Raw genomic sequence first — 18,992 nt, forward strand, 5'->3', positions numbered from 1 at the left:
CACTCGCGCGCACATGCGTTTTTTTAATCGAAGGTTTTTCTTCCAGAAATAACAGTATCATGTACAGTCTGAGAAAAGCAGTTGCCTATCAAGATAAAATAAGATGATGGAAGTTGAATGATCCCCGTTGCAGCAGCAAATAGTAATGGGATACAGCAAAGAAAAATATGAATATAGCAAATGTGGGTTTTTTAGAAACATACGCAGCCGAGAATTTCAACACTAGAAAATGTTAAACAAAAATGAATGGAAAGTAGGTGGAAAGTGCTGTTTACAGCTTTATGTGGGTGTGCAAAACAGCAGCAGTAGAATCATCCATCACATCATATTATTTCGCTTTTCCCCAACGCAGCTTTGTCCCCAATGGTGATGCTGATGATGGTGAAGCGCAGGGCGGATCTGGAGCGGATACCGGGGGCCTAGGAATGCCATCCAGACGCTCTTGTTGAATGCGGATCGCGATGCCGCGGCGAAGGATGGGCCCTCTCTTCTCGGCCGCCTGCGTCGTCCTCCTGGCCCTGAACGCCGTGTCCGCGGCCTCGGTCGGCAACCCCGAGGATTACGCCGCGGACGAGGCGGAGCGGACCGCCGGGGACAGTATCGTCTTCGATGACTACCGGGGGAAAGGCTGCGTGGACGACAGCGGCTTCGTCTACAAACTCGGGGAGCGCTTCTTCCCGGGACACTCGAACTGTCCGTGCGTGTGCACCGAGGACGGGCCCGTGTGCGACCAGCCCGAGTGCCCCAAGATCCACCCCAAGTGCACCAAAGTGGAGCACAATGGATGCTGCCCCGAGTGCAAGGAGGTTAAAAACTTTTGCGAGTACCGGGGGAAAACTTACAAAATCCTGGAGGAATTCAAGGTAAGAAGTCATGAATCTGAATTGCAGGATATGGCCCAACCTGGATCTAAATAGTATTATAATAGCTTATTTATCATTTGCTTTATTGATGCAGCTGGTCCAGGGGGGTCAGTTCACTAAATCACAAGCTATGGCAAACTTTGCCACCAAACCTTCCAGCCTTCCAATATCCAGTAATCTTTAGGATCAAGTGGAGCAATGACTGACATTATTTGGTCAATATAACAAATGATTAGATGGAGAACACCAAACTATCGGCCTAGAGGGAACATTTGTCCTGAAGGCTCCCTGCTTAAGTAAAGTTATGGCCTCCAATGACATTTCTGGCACTTTCACTTGGCCTTTGCCCTCCACTATGATGATAACAAACAATAAGGTCAAAACATGTGGACTCACATATGGCAACTGGCCAACTGATGCCCATGAGCTGGTTCAGTGTTGCCAGGTTGATTCAATCAGTCACTATCAATGAAAAGTGCTGTAAAAGCATCAGCATAATTTTGCCAGTGAATCAACCATCTTACATTATGGCTGACCACCAGACTGTTTGGGTTATTCAGCTGTTGTAAATATGAAGATAATCATATAAACATTTCTAACTAGGCTTGCATGTTCATGATATATGATATGACAGGGACAGCGGTCAATGGCATTGCTTTTGGTCTTGCAGTTGTGTTGACATCAATCATCTTGATGATATTGATATTGAAAAAAAAAAAACCCACCAAATTTGCAAAATACAATGTAAAAGAAGCATGGACTAAAGGCTTTGTGTTGGGGGTTAGTGTAACTATATCGTTTCATGGCATACTGTACAAGTATCATGTGAACTTGTTTGTTTATGGACCAGGGGCACAAAGATGGCTGCCTCCTGGACTGATGTCATTCCCTCCTCCCTGCCCTGTTTATCTCACACTGCAACATGGCAAATGGCAAATGCTATGCTGGCAAATATGCTGATATTTCAATGCTTGCTCTGTGGAATGATACTAACATTACACCAGAAGGCTGCCATCGTTCTGCTCCAGGACCATTGTTCCAATACAAGTGATTTCAAAGCATGTATCTGTAAACACTGAGCCTTTGCTGGCAGAACTCTATTTCCATTGTGTCTTGTGGAAAGGGAGGACTGTGTCTGTCCATCAGACCGATGTCTTGACAGTCGTTATAGAGAATGACAGTATTGCCTGATTAGAAATGACACTGTGAGCATGACAACTACAGGCTGTGTTTTAAACTGTTGCTGCCCATGAGGAAACCTCCTCATTTAAATTCATCACAAGTGGATTGGGGCTGTGGATGATTGAAATATGGTCTGACACAATCTGGCCCAAACCGAGACGATGTAGCTCTGTGGTTAATCATGGCATTTGTTCATGTTTGCGAAAATACATAGGCTACCCGCTAGGAGTAATAACCCCATTATAATTGTGTGTCAGTCAAATGCTATAAGACTCCAACTGAAAAATCCATTACATCCGATTATTTTGGAGCTACTGATGTGAACATGAATTAAGCTTATTCCTGGGCTAAAAGTGAAGCTGGACTATCTTGAATTGATTTTCCCAGCCATATCTTAAATAGTTCTAGGTTTAGCCTGTTCTGGATTAAATAACCAGATTTTATGAAGGGAGGTTAGAGGTACTCTAGAACTAAATGAGGGCTTACATTAAGCTTTGAAAGGGCATCTTTAATTTAAGATTAATGTCAGTCAATGGCAGATTAGGAGAGTGTGCTGCGGCTGTGGGAACCACAGAGGTCAAGCAGTGGAAATCCACATTAGCCCAGAAATCGAATTAACCTGATGCATTTTTGATGCGCTGTTGAGTATTGCCTATGATTGATCGGTTTTATCTAATGATAGATCCATTCAAGAAGTGTAACATACATGTCCAAGCCCATTTCAGGGCTTTGAGGAAACTTTCCACACTTGTCTGATTGGTCTGATCAGACTTTAAAGGAATAGTTCACCCCAAAATGAAAATTATTAACTACTCACCCCCATGTCAGTCAAAACTCCATTAAAGTTCATACGAAAACCAGAGAGCGAGTTTGCCCCCATAGTTCCATCTCTGCCTTTTTCGCTCTGGCGGAAGTCGCAAGACTGTGCCAGCTAATGTGCTACCAAGCCACGCCCCCAAAACGTCTATAGGCCGGTGAGTCGTAAACAGTCTTCTGACTTCCACCGGGGCGCCACAGGACACACACACAACTAGGTGCACAACTGTTGGCGCTTTCTAAAACAAAGCAATGGCATTGAGAAGAATATAAGAGATAATGAAGTAAATATTGGACTTTTTGGACCTTCAGTGCAATCGTTTGGCTACAAAACACTTGGATTATGCTGCACAAGCTGTTTTGGAGCAATTTGAGGGAAGCTATGAAAAGATGGCTCCATTAACTTTAATAGTTTGTAAGAAGGCTGAGATGGAACTATGGTTGTCATACCAACTTCAGTGGAGCTTCGACTGACATGGGGGTAGTTAATGACTGGAATTTCATTTGAACTATTCTTTTAACTGTGCACAAGGGATAATTACATCAGGTCCACAGTATTGCTGCATGTCTTGGACTCTGTAGTCCAGAAATAACAATGTTACATTGAGTCATGTTCATTAAAACCAGTTACATATTCCAGATTCAGATCTTTCTAGCGCAATTAGGCCAGGAATCAAATTGAAACTGGCCTTGACCCTACATTCACATTGTGAGCAACATGATCAACAAGTCACCAGAAGTTCATGCATTTCCTATAGAGCTGAGAGACCAGGGAAACTCGGCCGACGTGTGGACGGTCAACAAGGAGTCGGCTAAGAAAAGTTGTCCACGGTTGAACTTTTCATGGTCATTGGCCGTCAACAGATTTCTGCGCCTCCTTGTTTGGCAAAATGGATGAAAAGTTGATTACAACCATTCAAAACGTCCTAGTTCTCTAACTTTTATTCGAAAGACTACAGGAATAAACATCACTAAACGATGCTCGGAGAATGGTTGGGTTAGGGATGTTTTTTTTAGTTTATTTTCAATTAATGCTACGTTTTTAGTGCTTTCTAGCTATGTTAACACATCAAAACGATGTAATGTAATAACAGGCAATACCAAAGCACCAAAACCACATGATTTTTCTGTTCAAAACTTGGTAGCTGAAGACCATTACATAGATGCGATCAAAGCCTCTCGCACTGCCCACAGTCAGTCAGAATAGAGCGACCCATCGACCAGGTTGCTCACAGCGTGAATGTGAGGTTAGGGTCCTATTGAGTCCTACGAGTTTTAGGTCGAAACCACTTTGGATTGTACAAAACTCATAAAATTATAACGTTTTTTGACTATGTTAGTCATCAGCATGGGAAAAAAAAAAAGTTGTGTTTTTAAAGGCTGCAGCATTCTCATAAACCCATCTGACAAAGCTACTCATCTACCTCAGTAAGTTTGCTTTAGTTTGGATTCATGTGCGTCATCATGACTTCAAGGCAAAACAATGAAATCTCGTAAGGAAGATGTTGCACCTGTGACTATTAGCATATCACTGAAAAATTTAGGCAGAGAGCTACGCAGTGAATGAAACCAAATAAGAAGCATCATTATGAACTATTCTTGTTTATCTGTGGCTGAGTTTTAATCCACTATCACATGAAAAAGACAAAAAAAAAAAAGAAAGTGGTTGGGAGTCATTATTCATCAGTTGTCAGTGTGTGGGCTTTTTTTGTTGTTCATTTTCACTGGCATGCATCCGCCTCCGGTACGTTCAGCTGGATGAGCGGATGGTCGCGGCATTCCTCTTTGTCACACACCTGTATCTAATTGTGGCTTGCTATTGTTTACAAGGCTTTTTAGATCTCCGGTGGGGGCCTAGACATTACGCATTAGCGCGGGCTTTAAAGTGAAGCGGTGCCGTTGTTAATAAGGGGGGTGTGAAATCAGCCCTTTTGGAACCCATGTAGTTAATCTGTCGTGATCGGTGTGTTTGCGTGTCAGACGGCATCAAGCTCAGCCCCGCATTGGGATGCGAGCCCACGCTTTCCCAGCGAGGGCGCCTGCGAGTGCGTAAGCCTCGCGGTTTGATGTGAGATCAAGTCCATCAATAGTGCATCTCACCCTCATAGCCATGCTAACCTTGACTGGAGGACCCAGAGAGGACATTTCATCGGTACTTGGGGGAAAAAAAAAACATTCATTTGTTCTCATTGATTTTCCCAGCGAAAATTACATGACAGAAATAAGGAGGGAGGAAATCGAGGCTGAGGATGGCCGCCCGCCATTAGTCATCTAAATAATTGGTAGGGGCATGAGACGAGTGGTGCGAGGCCATGCGGGTTACTTAGACCACAGGTTGTCTTAGTCTGCATCCTGCGTGAGGCTGGATCTCTCCAGTCAGGAAATGAAAGCCTCGGAACCCTGTAGTGTTCAAGGAAATCAAAGGCTGTCAGTATCTGGGATGTGGACCCCAATTAAGAGATGCCGACAGGTTAACCTTTGGTGTGGGCCTCATTGGCATTTCCTTGGCTGTGATCCTGGCGCATTGTGCAGAGGTCTGCATTTACATTCAGCAGCAGGTGAGGGAGGAGACATGCAGAGATACAGCATCCCAGAAAGCCAACAAGAAAGGATGTGGTGTCTTTAGAGCTTCTGGAACACTCTGATGTCTGTTTTTGAAAGGAGAGGGTTCTTTTTTAGATGCATAGTCTAGCATCACCCAACACCTTTTTCAATATCCAGTGCCATCATACAGTAAATCCTACCATGCAATATTAAGGCCAGTCATTAAGTGCCACTTAAGTAATGTGTGCAGTCATTGTCATGCTAGTGGTAATGGCCATTCACTCCACACAGCAGCTGGCTGTAGTGCAATGTCAGCCTCTCATTTGTTGAATCTAATCCTTATATAACTCATGCTTCAGCAATCTAAGAATCCACTTTAAAGTGTATTACCCAGTGCCAGCTAGCCCACTTCAGAAATGATATTGTTCTTTAGAGATTAAAGTATTATTTTCTAATAGTGATATGGATGTTGCAGGACTAGCGTGACTACCAAGCGGGTGTGTTTGCTGCTCTGTTGTTTTGCTGCCCTGTGAGAGTTGTGCCACTCACCCTCGGTAGGTGTTTCACCTACAGGGTTCCCCATCAGCTGAGGAAGAGACCAGTCTGCCCAGCATGGCTGCCGGCGCGCCTCTGGCCTCAGCGCAGCTCCAATCAAGAACCAGGAGATATAGGGTGAGTTCAGATCCCAGGTCGGACAGGCTAGGGCTGGGATGTGAACTCAAATGTGAACAATCCCGTCCGTGCTTCCTGCGATCCCCTGGGTGGAAGGGATGCAGAGTTGGAGAGGGGGGAGGGGGGTGGGGGGGGGCTGCTTTGGATTTAGGAGACAGGAGAGATGAGGTGGACGTTGCTTCGGGGGTCTCCAGCATTTTCAGTGAAGGTACACATTGTGACCTTAGATTTCGACCATCAGGCTATCTTGAATCATGTCTCATTTCAAAGCAAACAGTGTTAACCAATTCGACAAAGAATACGCCAAAATCTACAATCGTAATACTTTATTTCTACTCATCTTTCCTTTAATCTCCATGGGACAGATACTAATCTATTCAGTGCAACCACTGAGTAGGTCTTAAATGTGGAGGCGCTCTCATTTCCAAAGAAAACCATATTACTTCTTACCACCCTGAGCCTATATTTAGTTGTAGATGATAGGAAAATACTGCAATTTCAGAAAGTAACTTATAATTGCGCACTCAATAAACCAAACCCCCTTTGCACAACTTAATATAATTATAGAAAAGCAGAGATTAAGCGAAAGAATACATGCACGCACGGATACACACACACAACCACACGTGCAAATGCATGCACACACACACACACACACACAGAGCTGCCTACACATCACACACTGCAGTAATTAGTGACTCTGCTTTTCAACACTGACACCTATGAGACGCAACAGCCATAAAAAGCAGCAGAAATGATTGCTCAAATTGATTTTCCTATCCAATCTGCCAGCGGCAAAAATGGTTCTAATTTGAAGAAATGATTAAGTGCAAACAATTAGGCCGGAAAGAACTTTTCGAGACGGTTTTTCCTCACAACCAAGTTGCATTTAAAGGGAAGGGGAGGACCCCCTTTCCCAAATATCAAGAGCCTGCGGAATGTTTTTTAGCATCCAGCTCCCCTCATCCCCATGTCTTGCCTCCTCTCTCTCTCTCTCTGTATTCCCTGACAGCCGGTAAGATGTGGATTTGACGTGGGCGACACCGGCATGCAGTTTGACTGTCAATCCCATTCCTCCCCATCACTCCTGTTAATCGCATGCATGAGTTCCCTGTGACCCTGTTGTCTGGCCTCAAAGTATTTTACATTACCACCCCCCCCACCCCTCCCCCTGAAGGTCATTTGACTATTCAGCGCGGCTCTGTTCATCTCTGAGCGAAACCGGAAGGCACAACAGCCGCTTCGCTCTCGTACCCAGCCGGCGAGATGGGACGACGAGACACTTTGCCTTACCAAAACATCTGGCAGCACTTCTAAATTCGGTGCCCGGTGCTCCGTTTTCCTTTTGTGAGTCCGGGGCTGAGGCATGACTGATCCTCTTCACGGTAGACCGCGCACAAAAGGATGCACTGAAAGCACCGGCGCCGCTGAATACATTGAGGGGATCGCCTGCAATGTATCGTATAGGTGCATGGCGTATTTTTTTCTTTTTTCGAAATACACCTTGATTAGGGATGAACTTAAACCTCTGCACTGTATGTGGCACTGCTTTTCAGATCGATCCAGTGGATTAACTTAAAGAGGAATACCATGGTTCCTCAGCTTTGAAATGCTTTATTTTGAAAGTAGTAGTGAACACACACACACTACTGTCTCTCAAAGGCAGAAACAAGAGAGAAAGGCTGATCCGGCGCTCTAATTTGAACTGTAATGTAAAGTATCCATGACAAACTTCTGGGGATCAAGGTACATTAAATGAAAACTACCATGACATGAAGACTGGATGAAAAAAGTCAGACAAACATTACATATAGTAAGTCCAGAAGCCAGTCACCCATCCCTTGTACATTGGTATATTACAAATAAGTCCTAGTTTTCTTGTTTCTGTTTTTTGGAGAGAACTGTTCATTTTCACAGATATTGATTGCACTGCCCTAAACCAAATGCATAATGTATGTTAATTGTTATATTGAGTGGTATTCCAATTTATTCTCGCAATTTACTAGGAGCTACTATTTGACAGAATCCACTCACTAAGGAAAACAAATGATAGGTTTAGCAGATTTAGTCATGCATCACTAATGTGTCCTTCAAGGACTACTGTACGATATCTAATTTTTCCTTTTTTTCCCTCTAAAGATAGTAATGTGCCTCATGGGGGAAAGCAGCTGTGTTTGCCAAATATAGATTTCAGTGAAAGCTTGTTTCAGTGTTTTCAGCTTTTTTTGTATGTTTTATAGTCTTTCGCTGTGCCATAGATTTGGCAGCTGGTCAAATATGAATCAAAATCGGTGTTAGCTGGATTCATACCGTCCATTTAACTAATTGCACCGCCCTGGTCTCCTGCAGTCAGGACATGTTTGTGCTGCGCTTTCGCCCATAATTAGCTACTTCAAATTGGCTTGTAATCAACCATCTACTTATTGCTATGTAAAGGAATTGTAATGGGGAGGAATGTTAGCCTGTTGCTTTGATCCTTCTTTCCAGTGTCTGTTCAAACTAAGTATAACTTTATCAAATGCACAATAATAACTAATGGATATATATTTTATTTTTTTTACCAAACATAGGATTGACATTAACAGAATATTGGATGCATAGCAATCGTTCCTAGAATTCTGGTTTGATAATAACAGCTACATTACCTAAGCATGAGTAAGTCATTATGTAAAGTGTGGCCATACAAAAAAGAATATTAAAATAGTTTTGGCGCCAGTCCTGTTCTTGGCTGGTTTTGGACTTTTTGTTTGGAAGGTCAACTGTTGACTGGAACTGTGTGAAGAGATCAGACTAGTGACACTTGTATGAAACATTATCTGTGAGATTGGACCTTCATTTGAAATAACATAGGCCTACATATAGCTCATTGTTGTGAAAAGGTGATTGTTGTTATAATTCCCTGACTAGAAATATTGGTAACACTTGATGAATACATGAAGGCCATGTCTATAATGCACTATAAGCATGTTGTAATGCATTTATAACACACTAGACCTCGTCATGAATATGTATAAATATGCATATCTTATAACAAGGTTTATTATGTATTGCAAGTTGCTGACATAATGTATTGTATGTAAGTTCAGGGTTCATAATGCTTTATAACACCAATGCCAAAGTGACTACAGTGTATGAAAGAAGAAACTGAGTCTTGGGTTGCATAGCGCATTACAGCTTGGAGAACTGCTCTGATATATCATAACAGATGATGAATTATAATTATCACAAGTGGAATAATGTCTTATAATATTATGAAAAAGTGTAAGTAAAGATGATTTTGCACAAAATTTTGTGAGAGCCATGTCAAGTGTAATAATATTATTATAATATTGGTAATAGTGTTGCACATGTGGTGTTATAAATCGTTATGAACCTTGAACTTATAATACATTATGTCAACAACTTATAATACATAATAAACCCTGTTATAAGGTGTATAAACATTCATATGAGGTCTATAATGCCTTATAAATAGCATATAATGAATGTGCTTATAGTGCATTAAAGACATGGCCTCCATAGAAAGCGTTACTGACATATTTATTATTACCAGACATCATCTTGATTGGTTTTTGGCTGCTGGCTGTGTCAATATAAAACAGCTGGAATTGTTCTTACCCTTTGCCCATGGTCAGAGTATCTCATTTTCGCTAAACCCGGATAGCTCATATTCAGTAAGCCTTGCATACTGTAATTACCCACTGTTCTTTTTTATGGGGTATGTTCCCAAACCTTGCCTCAGAGGGCAGACGTTCCTACTGGAGGAGATTGAAATAATCCCAAAATGCAGCAATTACATCGTTACACAGTCTAAACGCCTCAGACGCAGCGAGGTCTTGCGTCTCAGCCCCCGGTGCTCCCGTCTATTGACCCCGGCTCCCACCTCCGCGGCCCCCGCAGCCTCGGCCCGCCGAGCTGACAAACCGTAGATCGCCTTCCATATGCATGAGTCAACATCTCGCTGTTTAATTGGCACGCTATTGTACGGGCGCCCGGGCCGACGGAGGGCCAGGCGACTGTGGGGATGTTTAACTCAGCGAAATGGGAAGCGTTTTGTAGCAGTTTGCAGATGTAAGAGGATTGTGGTGTTTTGCTCTCTCAGGATGCTGACTTATCTTACCTTCACGGTCTATGGCTCCATTGTGTGTGCAGGTGTGTGTGTGCGTGTGTGAGGAATTTCTGACTGCGGCCTTTTCATTGCAGACTGAAGCCTTGACATATGGTGCAGAGCAGCAAGGACAGATAGAGTCATTTGATGATCAAATAGTGTCTACCTGTAAATTGCTTCAAAGCCTTTAGCATTGTCAGTTTAACTCACCTAAAAATAAGGGAAAGGTCATGATTTAAGGTTGATTGGAGAACTTAGATGAAATTGCATTTTGAGACTCACAGCTCTAACATGTTCCACTGACACAATGAGCAAAATACATTGCTTGAACTGGAGGAAAAGTGGAATAATGGGAGGTAACTGTATGAAACCGGCTCATATTCATATCTGAATTTCCTCCGGTGGTCTGCTGCAGTCACCTTGGCTGCAGTTGCACTTGTCATTGCAACGCGATCTCATCCTACAGATCAACTTTTAGAACATCACATCGCTGTATGTCCACAGTTGGGCCGAAAACGGCTGCTGTGCGTTTCCTCTGCCTGTATTTATTTAAACTCCTGCTCTCCCTCTCCATCTCATTACATTGCTTGTATTCACATTGAGGCTGCATTGCATCCATTCTACCAAGAATCCCAATCACAATGCAAGCCTGACCACAGCCATATCTGGTTTTAAAGACATATAGCAATGTGAGCAAAATCCAATGTTTGTGCATTCCAAACTGCCACTTAATGTATCCTGGTGTGATCAGCTGATATAAGTCACAATGAAGCTACATAGTTCTTGTCACTCATCCTACATCCAATTGGATTTTGAACAGAAGATGTGGAAATGAGAAGAAAGGTAGATGGGATAGTAGGGAATTTGCTGGAACCAATGCAGTTGGAATTGTTGATTCATTCCACACATTCATTTTGTTGGTTGCAGACATTCAGTTTCTTCTTGCCACTGATGTTGAACTTTTGAACTATAGCCACTATATTTTTTTCAAAAGGGTTTTTAATTTGGAACAAAAAAAATCAATCTATGTGTCTTTTATCAAATATAAAAGCACAGACGTTGATAGAGCAGGCCCTGTGCTGATTATCCGTCTAAAGAGTACTTGCTGATGACGAGCTGAAAGAAAATCCAGTGTGATGAACAGCTGACCTTTCGTGCTTTCTAAACAGTTTGTATTTTTCCACTCCATGTAATTGCATTACAGTTCATTTTCCGGTCAACAGACTTTGCACAGATAGAGCCAAATAAGATGCACCAGCACAGTGGGCTGGATGGCGCTGATTAGCATGTTGCAGAGGTGGTAAGATGAAGTCTCTGAGCTGTTTCTCCAGGCGGGCCGCAGCAGTATGCAGCAAAATGCTAGATATCACGAAAGCATCTGTAGAGACTATAATTATTACAGTTTATGTCTAATGGGTGAACTCCATGTGTGCAGATGCCAGTAGATTTTGCAAGTCTGATAAAAATGTCTAAAAATGATTTAGGCACTTATTTCTCATTTTATCATAAGCATAGTGGCATATAATAGGAGCATTTTTAGTAAAAGGCAGACAGGAGCAAACGCAGCAGACAGAAGAACAGTTTGCTCAACTATGACCAGCATATGCACTCACTACACTGATAGAGGTGAAACACGTTGAGTCATTTAACCTCTAATCTCTGTGTCTCTCCCTCTGCCCATATAGCCGTCGCCTTGTGAATGGTGCCGCTGCGAACCAAATAACGAGGTGCACTGCGTGGTGTCCGACTGCGCCGTCCCGGAGTGCGTCAACCCCGTGTACGAGCCGGAGCAGTGCTGTCCCATCTGTAAAAACGGTAAGCGCTCGCCCTCCTCCGGAATTCGCCGCACACTCCTCAGAAGTCATTAAAATTTCATTAAACCGACGGAGGAAAGTTTATCTGCGGCGTGGCCATTTGATGACCGCGCCTTCGGAGGATGAGGATGTAATTGATGTTTTATGAATTAAAATCATTACCTTGGGCCTGTTGGCCACTAATGAGCGGTACTAGCTTTAATTATAAATGACACACTAAGCAGAGTAAACATTAGCCCATTGATTAAGGCCATGGTGGGAGGGACTAATGGGCCCCCGGAGAGCCCTTTATCTCCCAATGCCCTGACGCCCTTGTCACACACAGCCAATCCCTAAATTAGAATTAAAGGATTCCGATGGTTCATTGGCTATTTACAAGGGGAGGTGGGAGATTTCCCCGTGCCAGCCCCGATCCTGAGGGACAGATGGGGCTTTATGACTGAAGTACAGTAACTGCTCCTCCGGAACATAATCGCCCTGGCTGGATGGCTGGAATGATCAACGGCAGAGAGTGCCTATGGGTAATATCGAGTGCAGGGTCAACTAGAATGCTGCTCTGCATAATCAGAGATCTTCAAACTGAACTCAAGTGAGAATATAAACAATAAGAATGCAGCCTTAAGTTTTGCATTCAGCCTTCTCATTATGTGCATTGGAGAAATAGCTTTTGATTATTACTTTTGAATAAAGATAATAGCAAAGAATGGGCAAAACTAATATCCTGAAAGATTTTGTTTTGCCTCATAGCACTGGCTGACCTACATTCTCCAACTTGCAGAGAGGTATTTAGTTTGAGGAAGATGCTAAATGTCCGTATCACCAGAGCTACCCACACTTTCTTTCACACTTTTCCTCATCTCCTTGTTTTTGCCCCTCGCTTCCTTTCTTTCTTTCATTTAAACACGCATAGGCACGCGCGCACACACATACGCGCATGCCAGCTAGCCCGCAGCAGCTGGAAGAAGAGAGCTAATCCAGGCCGACAGGATACGGTGACACCCATGGCATTTCAGGGGAGGCCTGCCGTCTCCAGGCCCCCCAAGGGCGCCTGGTCCGGCTCTGGCAGCCAGATGAATCTGTGTGGTGGGTGGATGGCTGAGGGGTGGAGGGAGGGAGACAGTGGAGGAACGCTGTTTAGCTCTCATTTTTGGCCGAGGGACAGGCGACCGTGGGAGGAAGCCATCCACTCATGTACTCCAGTTGGACGTGCGGTCTTCAGGAGACAGTCGGGCCTTTTTTTCTCTCTTTCACTTCACCTGCTCCGAGGAGCCCGGTCTCCAGGCATTTTGTGAAATGAGCACGATGTCTGAAAATGCAAATATGGGCCCCGTGCAGGAAATAAGGGAGAAGTACGTTTTCCCACTGTGAAAGTATTAGGAGAAGCAGACACGACTAGAAACAGGCAGGAGTTCCACATAGGAAAAAGGTGGAAAGTTAAGGGTGTGGAGATCAGGATGGGCACTTGCCCTCAGCTCCCGATTACCTGGGTTCCATTTTCAGATGTTTTCTACTGTGAGCGAAGTTTTCATATTTACCAAAGGTTTTTCTTATTTAACTAAGACCAAAACCTTACCCTACCCTTCATGGCCGCTTCTTGCTATATGCATACTACGCGGCTGCATCCAAAATCTGCTTTTCTTTAGCCATTATTATTAAGATTGCACTGGATAGGGAAGTAGAAAGCACTTGTTTGTTACACATTCATCATCAGATTCTCATGTGACGTTGTTGATCGCTGAATTTAACAAAAGTTACAATATGATTGGACAGTCTGTTTCAGTCGGCTAAACCTAACCCTAATCTCAATCTAAGTTATTTTACTTGCCTAAACTTAACCATTGGCTAAATTTGTGGTGAAAAGGAGAAGGTCAATTTGTGCTATTGTCACGTAATCAATTTGTGGTGGAATCGGAGAGTCTGGTGTTGCTCAAGTCAATGGCTTGTTCTACCTCAGAGAAACAATTGAGCCAATCAGCGCCTATGTGGGTGGGGCTAAAGTTTGAACCGTTCATGCAATGGTCTTTCATTGGCGTTTCGGCAGAATTATATTTGTTGAAATCACCCCTTAACCAACATATTGTCTTTGCAGAAATTATATTTTTGTCAAAAATTACCGATATTTTTGGTAAAGTTAGTAAATACGCCCAGCATCAGCGTAACTGAAAATAACATCAGAGCGGCTGGAAACATCAGTCACTAGTGATTGGTTCGGGGAAAATCAACACCCCACCACACAGAAAACAGCTAACATGGAAGCAATGTCAGACTATAATAATGGATTGGGAACAAAATGGCAATTCAGTCTGAATATCAGGCTACAAAATCAGCATTTCAGAGTTCGTGCTCATTTCACAAAAGTTTCCGGGACTGTGTCGTCTCCAGAGAGGCCCGCTGGGTTCTCACATTGGACGCAATGCCACAGGAGAAGGAGTTCTTAATGCACGCATCAGCAGACAAACTCTAACGAAGCATCATGATGCAAAGACAGAGACAGTTTGACCCAGGGCCTAGCTGCGTTCACTGACGGAAGTTCGGCTGTTATCTGTATCATGAATTATATAAACTCATCAGGGGCGATGCTTACAATTATATAATTCTCATGAGGCATACTTTATGATAATGAGCGGTAGTCTAAAAATGTGAACCATAAGGCTGAATCATTTATGGACCTGTCAGCTCTTATCTGCCTGAAGACTGTCATGGTGATGTCAGCTAAAACCAGGTAACTTATTCAGGTTGACACTTTGACGACATTTTATGGACAAGCAGCGGCGATTCGTGGATTTGAGGATTATGGCAGGTACATTTGAATGGATGCATTCCTTACCTCAAGGCAAGAAGCCTATTGTTTTTGACTAATTAGAGAATATGCACTCACTCTTTAATCTGTATGCAGGGGAAAAGATGATGTCATGTGGTGGTAATGACACGGAACAAAACCGCTCCGACTCGCCTACATGTCACTGGCCGTGAATTGATCGCAGGCTCGGACGGGCGCCGGCCGCGTCCTTTAAGCGGTGACAGGTAGCGGAAACTGTGTCCTTGCAGCTCCAGTCTATCTGGCTATAAACAATCGCACTTGGCAGCCACGCCAGTCACCCTCTTCCCTCATCAACCTCTGCTGGGTTCGTCCTGTAACCTGTGCCAGCTGTCCGGCGGCAGATCAATGAGAGTTAAGACTTGGCAAGCGCTCTCAATGTCTCCTCTAACCTCAGATCGAAGGGCTTTTATCATGTCCGAATAGACCGCGGGACTCATCTTGTGCCGAGGCGAGGGGATGGGGGACAGGAGGGTGGCCGAAGGTTCCCTTTATGGGTATAACATATATATTTAATACCCGCTGCACCCCATTTCTACTCATAAACAGTACGTATTCACGGGAACTTGAACCAAAGGCAAGTCTCGCTCTCTTTTCCTTACCGGGGTGAAAGCGAGAGCTGGTGAGACCTTCAGAGTTCTCGTTAATGATGGCCCTCTGGGGCCGTGGAGATTGTGGCTGAGTGGTGTTTTCGAATGCCCTGCTCTTCATGCAAATCTCCGACTTGAGTCAACATCCCAGAGGAAGAGGAATGAAAGGCTGAGCTGCCGATAATTAAGGAATGCATAAGCCTCCAGACAGGTCATCTTAATGCTAGGACTATCAGACGCTCGAATACTGGGCTCCGAGATGAGTCATTTTTGCAGGTGTGTTCTACTGCGCCCGGGTCCCCGAATGTATCCAGTGGGCTTTTCAAGTCGCATGAATGTATTGTTTCGTATGGAAGCATATTGTATTCTTCTTGACAATAATAATTATTCACCACGTTTTTTTCATAACGACAAGATCTTTTCTTATTGTATTGATTTCTTTCTCCTGTTCTTATATATTTTCTCAACATCTTTACTTGCAATTATATCTTTTCTTGCTATAACAAGATCTTTTCTCATTATCATGACCAATAAGATCTCATAATATCAAGAAAGGATTTCAAAATAATGAGAAAAAGAGCAGTTGACTCGTCACATGGAGAGCTAAGACCACAATGGCGCAGATACTTCATTTAATCCGCTTTTATTTTCTTCTTGGTTCGAGGCACTGGGAGATATTGGCGTCTTTGAGTAATGCAAATGGAATTATCATTAGTTTGTCAACAGTGCGCAGTGATTTCCAAGAATGACGGAGATCAGGCAGTGTCTCTGAACCAGGCTCTGTGACTGGCAGTGCTCCACAGATCCATACAGCATTATTATCTCCACATTCAGAGATTATTTTCTCATTCTAACGAGAAGAGATTACATAATAACGAGAAAAGATCTCGTAATAATGAGATCTTTATCACGTAATGAGAAAAGTTCTTGATATAACGAGAAAAGACCTCATAATAACGAGAAAAGATCTCATTATTACGAGAAAACCTGGTGAATTATTATTATTATTTTTTTTGTCAAGATCAATGCAAGAGCTACTGTCTCTTCAAGAGTTATGAGATGAATGAGTTTTTCATCATTACTCACGGAGGAGCCTTGACTCTGGCAGGTTTTACAGAGCTGAACTCTGAGAGCAATCCAAAGTCACCGTCACACCAATTGAGCGGCTGATTGCTTCGTTTAAATGATTAAAACTGGGGCAAATTCTTGGCACCTTCTTGCTCTCCTGTCTCAAGAGGTAGAAAAAGAAAATACGCCGCCTCAAATCACCCTGAGGCAGCGGGGGGAAAAAAATAAGAGGAATTCTAATCTCGCGCGGTGTTTACCATTAAAGTATTCATGCATTTTAGCGAATGTAACAGCGATTCGGCTTCCTCGAGTACAGATGTACCCGAGGTAATCTCTCTTTCTATCTGTTGTGATTATCAATCGCGTGATCGGTGTTCCAAAGGCACACAATCAAACAAATCAGAGAATTAAAGGGGCCGAAATCTTATCGACAGAAGAAAAAAAAAGGGGACCCACAGAAGTAAATCTAACAGTTTTTCAAGGATAAATCCGAGTTAATAATTTATCAGAGTTCTTTATTGTTTTGGAAGTCAGTGTAGAGTGTGTGTGTGCAGAGGAACAGCGCGAGCGAGAATTTCTAAGGAGTCTGTGGCCTTTTCATACAGACTGAAGTGATTAACACCATCCTCCCTACTGCCTCTCAAAGCAGCTTTCTCTCCCTCTCTCCCTCTCTCTGTACTCCAACCTCTCTGTACTGCCAAGCCAGTGCCTGGCAGCCTCCTCTGCTCGCGGCGCATTAGGATGCAAAGCGCTCCATGTCGAGGGAGAAGGGGAGGCTAACAAAAGCGCTTTAGTGTTGCAAAAACAAGCCCATCGGTGCATGCCCGTGAAAAGATCTGTACGTCTGCTCTGACTCGCCCAACTCCCCGCGGCTCACCGCATCACTCCGCCGCCCCTCCAAAAAGGAGAGGCTCCCGGGAGAGCCGCATTCATTTCTTCTCTTCCCTTCTTTTCTCTCTCTACCTCCATCCCTCCTTCCCCTCTCTTCCCATGCGGCAGGTCCAAATTGCTTTGCCGGAACGACGATCATCCCAGCCGGAATTGAAGTGAAGGTGGACGACTGCACCATCTGCCGCTGCCACAACGGGGACTGGTGGAAACCGGCGCAGTGCTTGCGGCGGGAGTGCCTCAACGGCCAGTCGTTGTCATAGAGACCCCCGCCCGGGGACGGTGGCTAAGCTCAGGCGAGGCCCTGCCTACTGCGCCATTTTGTATGATTGACAGGACAGGAGCACAATTCCTAGGCAACCTGAGACAGCATAGTAGTCCGAAAGATGCTCTCGCAAGCTTCACACAAACACAAACCTAGCCGCTGAGAAGACGCCGGAACTTGTCTCGAGACTCTTTCCACCTTCCAGTTTTAACCGTTCTATATATTTTCGATGATTGAACTTGCTTGACTTGCTGCTCTCACACACGAAAAAAAAAAAAAGTTTATATATTTCATGAACTCTTTCCTAACCATTGATTTCTGTATGTATGTATGTATGTATGTCATCGGCTTGTTGTACTCGTCTGCCACGATCACGCAGGTGTTGTAAAAATTCCAACAGCAGGAAAACAAACAGTAAGCACACAAACTTATGGCGCTTTTTCTCGTGAGGGTCGACACTGATGAGAGCACCGCGACGCTGTGCTTGTGTTTCACAGCTTCACTCTAAGAGCTTGTTTACAAGATGCACATCACACATAAATGTTTGTCCTGCCGTGACTTTTTTTTTTCGCTACGGCAGGAACTCACCCCTAACACTTAGATGATGCCACTGTCGATTTTCTAAAATGCTATGAAACCCTAAAATCCTGACTTTATCAATCATCATGGTTTTAATCCATGTCACTGTTTATTAACACGGACAGGGTAAATTGGTGGAATTAGCCAGACCGCAAGAAAAGAGGTTAGCCAGCAACTATCACAAGTAGTTTTTGAAGTAATGCAACCCTTAAAATATTACTATACTGTGTCAACACATCGACTTTGGGCAATCCCTTTTGGCTTAATTGCCCTTATTGTTTTTCCCCAGCGGTCCATATCCACCAAAATATAACTACCGACTAACAGCTTGAACTTGTTATCAAAGCAATTAGCAAGCGAAAAGCAGCCTGCTTTAATTTCCCTTAATCAAGGAGTATTCTGTGATAAATCACCCAGCTGGGTGCTTGGCGCCGCCGCAGCCTGCGTGCCAGGGTGAATCCGACGAGAACCGGCAGACAAAAGGGGGAAATCTGCATATGTCTAAGTGCTTCAAAGCGCCATTCACATACATACATGTGCACACACACAAACACAAACACACCCTTTCATCCGCAAACTCATGTTTGCTTGCGTCGATTCATTTTCATCTTAAAAGTGTTGATCCACGCTGCACCCTGTGAAGCACTTAAGCCAATAAGGCTTGTTAAGACACAAAGCTGCTATCCTCCCCTTCTGCTATAGATTGTGTAATTGATTTTGTGTTTTGCCCCCTCCCCAATATGTTCGAACAGCTCATCCACTGTAGTGTGTGGTTATTGCCAGGG

General features: G+C 43.8%; 1 protein-coding gene across 3 annotated transcripts; it reads left to right on the forward strand.

Moving 5' to 3' along the window:
- Positions 1–449: 449 nt before the first annotated feature.
- Positions 450–17,626, forward strand: vwc2l (von Willebrand factor C domain containing 2 like). 3 transcript variants are annotated; one of them, XM_078286253.1, is made up of 4 exons: positions 477–863; positions 5,964–6,077; positions 11,871–12,000; positions 17,475–17,626. In XM_078286253.1, exons 1-4 carry the CDS (start codon positions 477–479, stop codon positions 17,624–17,626), a joined length of 783 nt encoding a protein of 260 aa, XP_078142379.1. The 3 variants fall into 3 exon arrangements, with proteins under 3 accessions (XP_071779241.1, XP_078142379.1, XP_071779240.1); XM_071923139.1 differs by having other exon boundaries at positions 5,979–6,077; XM_071923140.1 differs by lacking the exon at positions 5,964–6,077 and having other exon boundaries at positions 450–863.
- Positions 17,627–18,992: the final 1,366 nt, after the last annotated feature.

Source organism: Centroberyx gerrardi, chromosome 10 (genome assembly GCF_048128805.1).
Source record: "Centroberyx gerrardi isolate f3 chromosome 10, fCenGer3.hap1.cur.20231027, whole genome shotgun sequence".
Classification (NCBI taxonomy): domain Eukaryota; kingdom Metazoa; phylum Chordata; class Actinopteri; order Beryciformes; family Berycidae; genus Centroberyx; species Centroberyx gerrardi.

What these genes read in the sequence shown, in the direction of transcription:
- vwc2l (XM_078286253.1), top strand. Translation starts at nt 477, where the DNA reads ATGGGCCCTCTCTTCTCGGCCGCCTGCGTCGTCCTCCTGGCCCTGAAC. An exon ending in CAAGAACCAGGAGATATAGG is followed by an intron (nt 6,078 to 11,870) that starts GTGAGTTCAGAT and finishes CTGCCCATATAG; the next exon opens with CCGTCGCCTTGTGAATGGTG. An exon ending in CTGTCCCATCTGTAAAAACG is followed by an intron (nt 12,001 to 17,474) that starts GTAAGCGCTCGC and finishes CCCATGCGGCAG; the next exon opens with GTCCAAATTGCTTTGCCGGA.